Source organism: Notamacropus eugenii, chromosome 2, assembly GCF_028372415.1.
Source record: "Notamacropus eugenii isolate mMacEug1 chromosome 2, mMacEug1.pri_v2, whole genome shotgun sequence".
Classification (NCBI taxonomy): Eukaryota; Metazoa; Chordata; class Mammalia; order Diprotodontia; family Macropodidae; genus Notamacropus; species Notamacropus eugenii.
The window spans coordinates 511439800-511452728 of record NC_092873.1 but is presented as its reverse complement, the minus strand read 5'-3'; the positions used below and the strand labels follow the sequence as shown (position 1 = coordinate 511452728).

The 12929-nt window shown below is 43.0% G+C and overlaps 1 protein-coding gene across 3 annotated transcripts in view; it reads right to left on the bottom strand.

Moving 5' to 3' along the window:
* Positions 1-2493: 2493 nt before the first annotated feature.
* The window catches only part of C2H1orf185 (chromosome 2 C1orf185 homolog), a 32506-nt gene continuing 22070 nt past the window's right edge, over positions 2494-12929 (bottom strand). For 2 of the 3 annotated variants that reach the window (XM_072649402.1, XM_072649404.1), the window contains exons 3-6: positions 8223-8328; positions 7327-7456; positions 4777-4813; positions 2494-3585 (exon numbers count right to left, since the gene is read on the bottom strand). In XM_072649402.1, the coding sequence (XP_072505503.1) occupies positions 2669-3585; positions 4777-4813; positions 7327-7456; positions 8223-8328 (1190 nt within the window). In that variant the 3' untranslated portion in view covers positions 2494-2668. The remainder of the gene's footprint in view (positions 3586-4776; positions 4814-7326; positions 7457-8222; positions 8329-12929) is intronic. The other variant, XM_072649403.1, reaches the window with a different exon arrangement.

Here is a 12929-nt window from a genome sequence, read left to right as displayed (position 1 = left end):
TGAATTGATCATGTTCTTTGGCTAACTAGTAAAAGTAAATACTTTGTCAAGGGCTTATGCACTGCGCTTTTGCAGGAATGAGGACCTACAGAGTACTTGAAGGTGGGAATAATTTTGGGGGGGATCCCTCATTCAAAAGGAAGGAGTGTTCAGGTTCTGGCACTAAAACTGGCAGAAGGAATTTAGAAAGCCTGACTAGGGATTATGAGGCCCTGGGCCAGGAACCAAATACCCTCAGGGCACAGGTGGTGTTTTCATCTCTGCTGCCAAAAAAGGCAAAGACTTAGGAAGAGCGAAGAGGGTGAGGTAGAGATTTGCAAAGTGAAATGCTGATTAAGGAGATGGTTTTGTATTTCTAGACTAAAGCTTAAAATATAAGAATTATAGGCTTTTGGCCAGGCAGGATGAAGGAAGCATGCAGTAGTGAGGACTTGTAAAACTCTATCACCCTGAAGTTTTGCAAATCTGATTTAGCAGTCTTTAAAAGAGTATGGTAAAGGCAAAAATTACCTCCATATATCTGCCAAGTCAAATGCCAGGAAGAGTAGCAACCGTAGCAGAGATTAGATTAGATAAAGCATTTATTCAGCATTTACAATGTACCAAACCAAAAGAAGACCAGTGGCAGAGACACCCAGTAATTTGTAAGAAATAAAATTAAAAAGAGGAGCCATAAAGAAAATACCCGGCCTTTCAAGTCTTTTTATGAACGCACACATTAAGATTTACAAACAAATGAATCAGAGTTCTTGACACGAGGAGGAATTTTGGACCTCCCAGTTATTAATTAGACTTGCTGAAGTCAGAATCAGGACTGAACTTTGACTCCGGACAGAGATACCTTTGAAAGGAATAGACAAAAATGAGCGTATGTATGGGAGTGGATGGAGAGCAACACAGTTCTTAAGAATTCAAGTAGATAGAAAAGGGAATAATGGTTGTGAGCCTTTGGGTGAAATCAACAGGAGAATCCAAGGTGATATTGTCATTGATGCATGGTTTTGTTTTTTTTTAATTCAGTTATTTCATTAAATGCCTTTGCTTGTGTCCATGGATTGCCCAGACGGAAGGAAGAAACGGATAAGTTCAGGAAGAGATAAAAAGTATGGCATAGGAGCATTATATTGAATCAGCAAGACCTAGGCACTGGGGGATACAGAGATAGAAACAGAATACCTCCTGCCTTCAAAGAGTTTACATGGGGCGTGGCATGGGGGGAACGGGGAGGACCACATGTGCTCATGGGAGTAAATAAAAAATATAGATGATTCATATCCCAAAACAAACACCAAATCACTGTTTTAGGCAAAGAGAGGAGATAAAGGATATTACAAGTGGTATGGAAAGGGAGGGAGATGGAGAAAATCCTTAGGAATAAGAGGTAGCCCTTGAACTGATTTTTGAAGAAAGCAAGTGGCTCTAGGAGGTGGAAGAGGAAAACCATTCCAGGAATAGAAGACAGCAGAGATGTGAGATTCTAGTGAAATAACGGCTAGAAAATGCTTTGCTGCCCTTAAAGCACCTTACGTCAACTGCTGTTTGTTCTGTATATATCTTGCTTTGTGTGTGTATATGTTATATATATATGTGTATTTTTACAGGTTGTTTCTTCCCCTCATTTAGACTGTAAGTTCCTTGTAGGCAGAGACTATCTTTTGTTTCTTTTTATATCCCTAACACTTAGCATAGGATCTGGCACATAGTAGGTGCTTATTAAATGTTTATTAGATAGAATTGATGATTGCCTTGAGTTTCAGGGACTAAATCATACCCGCTTAGGGCCATGCTCTGGACCAGCTGGGCTCTTCAGAGACTCCATGCACTCATATAACCACCTCTGTCAAGGACTTGGCTGGTCATAAAACCCCCTGGGGTTTGTAGTTCCTCCTAGTTTGGGAAGAGAGGAAACTAACACAAGACCAGCACTTGATTAGAAGAACAGAGGTCATCAGGTAAGTCATAGAGAGAAAGAGGAGAGTAGAAGAAAGAGATGGCATTGTCCTTTGGTAGCAACTGGTGACAGTCATATCTTCAGTCCCCTTTAAGATCAAGAGAGGTGACTTCTAAATGGTCAAGTTGGAAGGTGTGTGTTTCCCAATAGCAGGAGCACTGAGAGAGACAAACCAGTTAGTTACAAGGAGTTGGCAGGCCCACCTTTGCCTTACTTACTCTTTGTGTTTTAAAAAATTCTTTGGAAGAATACATTTGCTGGTTTAATATTATTTCTTATAAACACTTGTGATTGACACTATCCTTATGTCAGTGTCTGTTTGTGGCATGAGGAGCCACAAAGGGGAGAATGACTGTTTTTAGGGCTGACCTGGGAGTCATTAGAACATGAGCCATTTCATAACTTTCTTTCATGTGCAGAGGAATTATATTTTGGAAATCTGCCTTAGGAATAGGAGTCAGTGTTAAATACAGAATTCAGAGAAGAGATATAGGAATTCCTCTCATGAAAATAAAGCAGAAAAGTACCAAACTACAAGATGGTGCTGAGAGTTAAATATAATTTATTCACAAATAAGCTAAATCTGTGCTGAGATGCTTGTCCTATACCTTGTATGATCTTGTTGTAGATTTACAGACCAGGGTGAGGAGGCTCTGTCTAATTCTTTTTAGAAGGTCCGTTCTGAGCCACACACTAAAATATGCTCTTGATCTGGACCTATTTAGGCTCAGAAATGGGAACATCCATTGATGTTTTGCTTGATTGTGGTAGACAAGAGATGTCAGAAGCAGTTTTTGAGGCATTATTGCCTGATTGTGGTAGACAAGGGATATGAGTAGAAGCTCTGGAGGGGTCATCCCTTGATTGTAGTGGATGTGGGGTGCCAGAAGAAGCTTCTGAGGCATTAGCTCCTGATTCTGGTGGATATGGGGTACTAGTAGAATCTTTGTTGGGGTCGTCCCTTGATTGTGATGGATGTGGGATGCCGGAAGAAGCTTCTGAGGCATTAGCCTTTGATTGTGGTGGATGTAGGATGCCAGAAGAAGCTTCTGAGGCATTAGCTCCTAATTCTGGTGGATGTGGAGTACTAATAGAAGCTTTGTTGGGGTCAGCCCTTGATTGTGGTGGATATGGGATGCCAGAAGAAGCTTCTGAGGCATTAGCCTCTGATTGTGGTGGATGTGGGGTACTAGTAGAAGCTTTGGTGGTGTCATCCCCTAATTCTGGTGGATGTGGGATGTCAGAAGAAGCCTTGGGGAGGTTGGAGACCGATTTAGGCATCTGCATTTTCTGTTGATTTGTCTTTTCCAAGCCAAGATAATTTTGATCCTCATTGATTGCCACATCACACTGGAATTCTTGGAAGTTTTCGGCAGCATACATGGTCTCTAGGTACACCTGAACTCTGTCCACAAAGCTGTCCTTCTTGGAGTAGGAGCAAAGGGAGCCCTCTTCATCAGAAAACCAGTCCCTAGAAGCTTCTAAGCTTTGGCAATAAAAAGAGCCCAATGATGATGAAAAGGAGGACCTCTGGTCCACGTTTATGCTCTCCACACTGGAGCAGGGGTCTGAGACATCTGAAGTTATAGATGTCATCACAAAGTTCAATTTCCTTTGCTTCTGTTTTTGAAGAGCTATAAAAATGACATTGAAGATTGAGCATCAACACCCCATAATCAAGAACCAAACTCTAAATAATTATACTAGCAAGGGAACTGGGGAATCTTCCCAGGATAGAATCTCCGGGATAGTTCATTACTAAAACCCCAACAGGGTCTCACCTCACCATCCATCCTGCCTTAGGTACCCCTATTCTATCTAGGAAAGTGGGGGATTTTTCAGGCTTTCATGTTCATTAGAGAAGGTCAATGTTAAGCACAATTAAGCTAGTCTGTCATACCACCTTGACTCAGCAACAAAAAATTATAATAAAGCTGCTTATGCCTGGGATGGAAAGCTCTCCTCATCTTACCCCCTACCCCAAATACACAATAATCCCATAGCACCCAGTGTTTTTTTTTTTCTGATTATCAAGTCAATATGCATTTATTTAACAGCTCTGGGTTGTCAAATCAATAACTAAAAGGTTGTTTGATGAAAAAAAAAACAGAGTTCAGAACAGAGCCCATAGCTTTGTTATCACTCACTTTATCAGTTATGGTTCCTAACCACAACCCTGGACTGATGGAGGCAATGGTGGAGACCCCCTTTCACCAAAGTCAGGACATGAAGAGGAGATATAGAACTGGCTAAGCACCACAATACTCCTCCTCCTGCCCTCAGCTAGGCCCTCTCCCTGAACTCTTCTTCCTCTCACCCTGCTCTGTCTCACCACCACATCAATCAATCAATAATAAGCATTTATTAAGCACTTATACCATACAAGGGCCATTATTCTAGGCTGATTTGATCTTAGGTATACCATCCCCCTGCTCACAAATGGCTCCTCCAAATATTTGGAAGTGGGAGCTAATGCAATCAACCCCCACTCAGTTCAACTGCTTCCCAATGTCCTGGTGTTGTGGGGTATCTGAGAAGAATCTCTTCGTGCCCAGTGGATGGCGCTTGCCTTCACCCTCTTTATCTCTATCCCCTAAAGCCCTCTATTCTCCCTATTATACTCTCTCACTCTGATAACATTTATTATGCCCCGTACTGTAAGCAATACACTGTGTGAGGCACTGAGGAATAAATACCATGATAGGACAAGACATACCCCTAGCCTTCAAGGTGTTTACAATCTCACCCAAGTCATAAAATATGAACACAATATGATACAAGTTGGAATATGTTTCAAGTACATAGGAGCTTTTAAAAAAAAATACCTCCTTGAAGTTCTAATTCTTTATCTCTTGAGACCTGCTATGAAACAAAATATTATTTGTTACTTTCCAAACTGGAAAATAAACCAAACTTTTAAATGTATGTACACCATGATTTAATTTTATTTAGTTATGATGCCTTCATTTCTGTATGCAAGGATGAGACCACAATGATTATACTGCCCCACTTACAAGTAATGACTTACAAGTAATGAGTTTCCTGAGGACAGGATGCCATTCATTTAGTCAACAAGCCTTTATTAAGGGCCTGCTATGGACTGGGCTCTGTACTAAGTGCTGAGAATCAAGGAAAGGCCACAAAACCCAGTTCCTGCTCTCAAGGAGATCACATGCTAATGGGGGAGAGGCTATACAAAAAAACAAATGCAATAAACGGAAGGTGGTCAACAGAGGGAGAGAGCTAGCATGAAGGGGGATCCTGCAGAAGGTGGGACTTTAGCTGAGGCCTGAAGGAAGCTGGGGAAGCCAGGAGGCTTAGGAGATAAGGAGAGGAATTCCAGGGTTGGGGGTGTGCCGTTTAACTCATCAGACCAATGTGGGAAAGGTTGACCGAGTCAGTCTTCACACAAGACTTTTTATTAGGTAGGATGATGTACTTGCACACATGGGTATTTTTCAACCCCTAAATCATGCATCTACAGCTCCTTGTGACCAATCACATAACTCAGGGGTCTAGAAAGCGACCTTGGAAGAGTTTTCTCAGTCCCTTTTTTCTTTTCCAGGTCATTGTCACTGGCTCACATCTGTATACTGCCCAGAACTCAGTAGTGAGGCTTCAGTGAGAAACCAGGACACGCATCAAACATCAGTGAAGGAGGGGATGCCCCAAGGTCTCTTGGAAGGGAATTTAAGGTTGTGGCTGGCCCAACCCTTTATTTTACAGATGTGGAAACTGAGGCCCAAAGAGATGGAGGGACTTGCCCAGAGTCACACAGCTAGTTAAGTGTCTGGAGGTGATTTGAACTCAGGTCTTTCTGACTTAAAATCCAGTGCTCAGGACCAGTGAGGCTTCTCCAAAGGGAGTTGAGGGAGTAATCTCCTGTGACTCAATTTTCCCAGACGCCAATAAGTGATGTCAGTCTAACTACCTCAGATTTGCTTGGTATTACGTTTATGGAGGATGTAGCCTTTGTTTCCTTCTATTTTAGTAATGGAAGAACAAATGTTTTAAAAATAAAACAAAGCAATTGAAGTCGTTCTCTTAGGAGACATGAAATTATTTCATCAGGGGCAGCTAAATGACTTGGAGGATAGAGTACCAGCCCTGAAGTCAGGAGGACCTGAGTTCAAATTCAGCCTCAGATACTTACTAGCCATGGGACCCTAGGCAAGTCACTTAACCCCAATTGTTTCCAAAATAACTGAAACAAAACCCAAACCAAAAAAGAAATTATTTCATCACACTCTATGTTGCTAATGCCAAAGACTGGACGTCACTGGCCCAGTCCAAGGGCCTGTCAGATGAGGCGTCCTCTGCTCTCCTCCTATAGGCCCCTGATGGAGCCCAGGCCTTTCCTACAGACTTCTGGCAGAAAGTTCTTTCTCAGACTGAGCTGGAATCTACCTCATTGACACTTGTAAAACTTCCTACAGAGAGTCTCAGAATCCCACAACTAGAGTGGACCTTGGTGACTTCTAATCCAACCCATGCCTGAACAAGAAGCCCTTGACTGCCCTCCTGCCCATCTGTCACCTACTTTCTGCTTCAAATCTTCCCCAGATGGGGAGTTCATTATTTACCAGGCCTGGTCTGCAGAGAATAAATCTTCCTTCTGGGTGGGAAAAACCTTTAATTGGGGGAAGGCCTAACCCTAGGTTTTCTCTGTTCCAGGTTAAACATCTCAGTTTCCTTCTTTTCTTTTGTATGGCACAGTTTCTAGGCCTCTGACCGCCTTGGCTGCTCTTGTCTGGACATTTTCTAGCTTGTTAGTATCCCTCTGAGGAAAGAATAGCCAGAGTTGAGAGCAGAGAAGACCTGGAACTTTTTGGGGAATCATGGGCCTCTCCTGCGGCCTGAATGCCTCAGTGACTCCTGGGGACCTAGGCTCTGAGTTTTAATCTCACCTGCGTCCACTGCTGTTGGATTCCTATAATGTCTGACTCTACAAAACTACGTGATCAGGGGAGGAGTCTGTAGGAGAAAGAATCAGGCTCCTAAGGGGCCAGGGATCCAAACACAGCAGAAATCTAAGTCAATTAAAAAGCATTTATCAAGCGCCTACTCTGCACTAGGTACCAGGAGCTTCTATAATAATGTCACTCAGAAAGTCTCCTAAGTGAAGTTCTGGGGGGCAACTGATGTGCTCGGGACCCCAAAACACAAGGTCATCTAGAAAAGAGAACCTAATCCTTAGGGCTTTGGATGACTTTGGGAGCTAGACAGTACTTCTCTCAAATGTGAGAGTAATAGGTCCTATGTGATCTTGTATCACAATAATAAGGGAAGAAATAAGGGAGGCAATTATTTTATATGAATGTTATAACAAAGCAATTTCCATAGCTGTTTGATGAAATGAAACCCTTGGGCCCTACCTGTAATCCACTAGAATGAAAACATCGAGACAAAGAAACACTACGGAAGCATGAATCCACTGTGCTGCTGGATAATTTCTTCTGGCATTTTCCATCAATCACAGTAACTTTAGAAACCTGAAATAATTCCCTGGAAAATATTTTAGAGAGGATATCATTATATATGCAATAGATTATTAATTGATTTTTAAAAATGAAATTAGTTTTCTAATACACTGCACCTAAGGGCTCATATGAGTCTACAGCCAAAATGTATCCATCTGGAGCTTATCTGAGTATGTGGTGTGTGATGTTGGTCTCTATCTAATTTCTGCTAGACCTTTTTCCAGTATTTCCAGCAGTTTCTAATAGTTCTTGTCCCAGTGGCTGAGATCTTTGGGTTCATCAAACATTAGGTTACCGTGTTCATTTGTCTCTGTAATATTGTGTACCTAATCTTTTCCATTGATCAACTTCTCTGTTTCTTACCAAGTACCAAATTATTTTGATGATTATGGCTTTGTAGAATAGTTTGAGATAAGGCACCTTTAAAAAATTGGTTCTCTTGACATTCTTCATATTTTGTTCTTCCAGATGAAATTTGCTATTATTTTTTCCTGCTCTAAGAAGCAGTCTTTTGTTAATTTGATTGTTATGGCACTGAATAAGTAAATTAACTTAGGTAGTATTGTCACTTTTATTATATTGGCTCAGCCTATCCATGACCAACTAAATAGCTATTCACTAAACATTAAGCAATTCATTATTTTTCTAATTATTTAGATCTGTCTTTATACTTTAGCCTTTCTCAAGGCCCCAATCATGAAATACATCCATCCATAGTCATTTAATGCCATTTGAAACCCATGCACTGAATTTAGGGTAATAAAACACACAAACTGAAGCTTCCCCCATACCTCCGTTTGTAAAATAGGATTCCGACCACTATTGACAGCACAATGAAGGCCACAGCGACAATACCAACCCCAACCCCGAGAAGGGATGAAAGGTGGTTCAGAAAATCTAGATAGACAAAAAAACAGAAAAGTTTATTTTTTATGCATGTATGGGCACACACGCAGGTGAATTAGAATGACTACATGAGGTGAAGCCTATCTGTAGAGCAATATTTATTGAAGCTCTTTTTTTGTAGTGGTAAAGAATGAGAACCTAAGGGAGCGCCCATCAGTCGGAGGATGGCTGAACATATCATAGCCTGCAAATAGAATGGATTACTACTCTGCTCTAAGAAATGGTGAAAGTGGCGGTAGGTCAAATAGACATTTGTTGTTGTTTTAGAGAACAAATCCTTTTGTTAAAGGGATTTGCTCTGTGAAGTTTGGATTCAGCCAAAGGGCCACACTAATGGCCACACATGTGGCCTCGAGGCTGCAGGTTCCCCACCCTGGCTAGGCCAAATGAATGACAGAACAAGTTTATGTACAAAGATTAGGTTTTTATAGAGAATGAATTATAATGCATTTATTAAGTGTTTACTGTGACTACACACTACCTTTTCTACTTTGTGCTTCCTTTTCTGACTGAGCATCAGAGAGGGTGGACACGTCCAAAGGTGGACCCTGTGAGTGTGAGAGGTCAGGAGGTGCTGGGCCCGCTGAGTGAAGCTGACTGGCAGCCAAGGAGTTTCTTCACTGGAGAATAAATGGCCACCAACACGAAGAGGGTGTGTGTGTTTCATCCTGTGGGGTCCGTGCTGTTGCACTCCTTCACTTGCTCAGATTTATGCTGACTCTAACTTTTGGGTCCAGAGCCTTTCTACGTCTGCAGGGGGGTGAGATGGGGGGGGGGGGAGGAGGGGGAGGTGCCGCAGGGCAGCTGCTCAGGAGATGTCTTATTAAGCATTGTGTTCTCTGGTTATCGCGTTTTTTAAAGTCCTTCACCACCTGGCCCAGACTGTCCTTTCCTGCCTCATCAGATATTACTCACCCTCCCAGACTCAGAGATCAAAGCCAAAATGGCCCTTTCTTTTCCTTACATGGGACACGGTGTCTCCCAGTTCTATGCCTTTGCCCTGGAGGTGCCTGGCATGCCTCCCTCATCACCTTCATCTGATACTTCCTTCAAGATATGGCTCAAGCCCCTTTTTCTAGATGAAGCCTTTCTTAAGGCCCCTCGCTTCTAGTTTCTCTCCCCCTCCTCACTTATTTTAGAATTACTTACCATGTATTTATTCTTTTTTACTATTACATAGGCACTTGTCTCTCCTGTGAGACTATTAGCTCTCAGAATAGCGATTGTTTAATTCATCCTATTTGTAGCACACAACACAGCGCCTGGTCCATAGTAGGTCTTTAATAAATACTTGATTGCTAGATTGATGTACTACTGAGATGTGGTACTTCTATTTTTGGTTCTAGGTACTCCTATCTCCTTCTGCCCTGAACCAGTGCCAAAGCACTAAAGTCATATGCCTAGTACTTACTGAAATATAGCCACTTTAAAAGGAGGCGGGGTTAGCTAGTGCGTGGGGGCTCAGATCTGATTTGAAATGGGTAGATCATTCCCATTGAAAATGAGTCCCTGTACACATATAATAACCTATATTGAATTGCTTGTCTTCTCAATGAGAGGAATGAAGAGGGAGGAAGGGAGAGAATCTGGAACTGAAAGTTTTCAAACTGAATGTTAAAAATTGTTTTTTACATGTAATTGGCGAAAGATAAAATATTAAGAATTAAAAAAACAAAAACAGAAAAATATTGAAAAGAAAGAAAGGAAGAAAGAAAATGAGTCCCTGCCACTTATACAGAGAGGCAGAGGTAAGGGACAAGTCATAGACAGCTTTTAGTTACCCTAGAGAACCACAGAGATTACACAGCACTTTTGCTCATCTGGGTGTGCAGAAACCACCAGGGTGAGTGTGGACTCCCCAGTAAATAGCTATCAATGCCACCTGGTGGTTAAACTGTGAAAGCGCCTCAATTACTAGGGCCTCATTGAGATAATAACGCAGCATCAGAATCCTATGTGGTTAATCCCTCTATTCTGAGTTGGAGGTGCTAGGCAGTGAAGATACATACACACCATGCTGGATTTCTGGGGTGCATATGTCAGCCCTTCAATGGATCTATGATCTCATCAAAATTGGGACTTCTGTTAACAGTACAGATCACAGCCCATCCTCACCTTCTCATCCTGCTCATATACCCCTGAAAATCCTCCATAGGCACCCACCCAGATTGCCATGGGCCTTCCACAGCTTATAGATAGGGGCTGTACATCTCTTGTTCCTTGCTCCTGTTACATGCCTGGGCCACCTCCATTGCCCGGAATATCTGTCTTTGAGGATATACACCATATCACTGCTTCTTTGCATGCAATTAATTGTGCAGGTTTGGTTTTTTTGGAGATTGTGGAACTCCATGTGTGGTAGGCATATGGAATCCCTAAACGAACCCTGATGTGAAGGAAATGGGTTTTAGTTTTAGGAAAAAGCTTGGGATCACTGCAGTAGTGCATTTCCTTGATACAATTAAACTGATTTTCTTGGTCCTGCCTGGTTCCGGACCCAGCTAACTTCCCATGGACAATGTCAGCTTGCTGGGCAAGTCACTTCACCCTGTTTACCTCAGTTTCCTCATCTGTAAAATAAACTGGAGAAGGAAATGGCAAAACACTCCAGTATCTTTGTCAAGAAAACCCAAAATGGGGTCAAGGAGAGTCAGATACAATTGAAAAATGACCAAACAATTCAGTTTTGGGCTCAGCTAATTTTCCACCAACAATGTCAGCTCAGAGGGGCTGTCCTTACAATTGAATATGCAGGTCTAGACAATGGGCATTGTTCATCTGCTTCAACTTCCATTTATGGAGAGTTAGGCCAGATTCTTTGGATTGATTATGGTGTGTGTGTGTGGCGGTGGAGGGGAGGGAGCAGTCCTTGGGGCACGCATATGTTCATTCTCTGCTGCATATCCATCTAGAGGATTCTCAGCCCCCTTTTAGAAATGCTTGATGATGAGTGACAGCGAGTCCCTCAGCCCTAATTCAGAACCTGCCCAGATATTCAAGGACTATTTCCTGCTAACTTACTGTGGGCCGTGATGAAGAAAGCCTTTTGGCCATTGAACTGGAACTAAGTACATAGAAGGGCATGGACAGCCAAAAGCTTCTCTCTTTTCTCCTCAGCCCTTAGCATGATGCCTGGTGCAAACCAAGTCCTTAATAAATGTTTGTTAACTTGTTAAGCCTCTTCCCTGATGACTTTTGAGTGAGGAGAAGGCCATGATATAATTCTCTAGGTAAAGGAAGGAGGAAACAGGCACTGCCGGCTGCCTTATCTCCCCATCCAGGATCCTATGACATGATCCCAGGGAGCTGAAATAGCTAGCAGATAGGATTATGTAACCACTGTCAGTATGTTTGAAAAATCATGGCGAGGGGCCAGGAGCTGAATTTCCAAAACAGAGGAAGGCAGATTTTTGCAGCCTGGTCCAACGTGTGTGTTCCAGCAGCTACTTCAGGGCTCGGTAGAGAAGCATGGCCCTAGGTGGAGAGTGGGTAAAAGGAGCTCGCTGGAGGCAAACCACTGAGTCAGCAGAGGCCCTTGTGGCTGCCCCACCCCTGCACGCACAGCCCACCACTGCCTTCCCTGGTCCTTCTGGATCGGTCTCCTCCTTATGGCACACATGCCTGCCAGCCTGCAAATGCTTAGGCTTCCTTTTTTTGATTGACCTCCCTGGCAAAGATCACATATGAAAACCAACCAAAGCCAACCACAAACCCAACTAGGAGCCTCTGCTCCCCAAAGCTGCTCAAAGCTTGCTGCTGCTTCGGCTGCTGTTGCTGCTGCTAGAGGAACCTGGCCCAGAACAACCCAGACATTTGGTTCACTTTACCCGTTAACGATTTTCACCTAACCCCAACAGCCATATAAGGACAACGGAGAGGGCAAGACCTTTGGTCCCACCCGTGCAAGCTTCTGTGGCCACTCCAAGAGAGGCAACTTTGTAAGAGCCACTTGACTGAGGCCAGCTGGAGAGTGCTAGTTTGAGCAGATGGATCCAGACCCACATGAGCAGGAGGCCCGCTGGCTGCATCAGCTTGGGCTTTCCAGGGCTCACTCACCCAACCCACTGAGTTTACTTGAGAAAATTTGGAAGGTGGCTACTTAGTCCAAGCCAGACTGTATCAGAAATGTAAGTCCTGGGACTTTCTCACAGAGCTGGAGAAGGTGGAAATTCCTGCTCTTGTGGCTTTAACCAGTAGGTAGCACAACTGGTTGCTTCCTGGGGTGTCCACTCACTCCAGAGGTTTGCACATGCCCCACTGGTGTCCACCTTCTACCTCTCAGTTCTTCTTCTCTCTATGGGTCCTGGCCTTTGTTGACTAGGGCCTATGTAGCTCTGTGAATCTTTTTCATCAGACTTAGCTCTGAGCCCCCACGTATTGGAACATCCTACCTTTTATTGAAAAAGATGCTCTATTTTATTGAAGGCAACTCCCATGCCTTTGGTCTAATGAAGGTGATTCCTCACAGAAGCAGACACACAGACTACAATATCGCATGCAGCATTTTTGTACAATTTCAAATTGATAAGTCAGTACTTAACAACAAGGAGACAATGCATAATAATAAACCATGAACATCTACCAAATAGCTG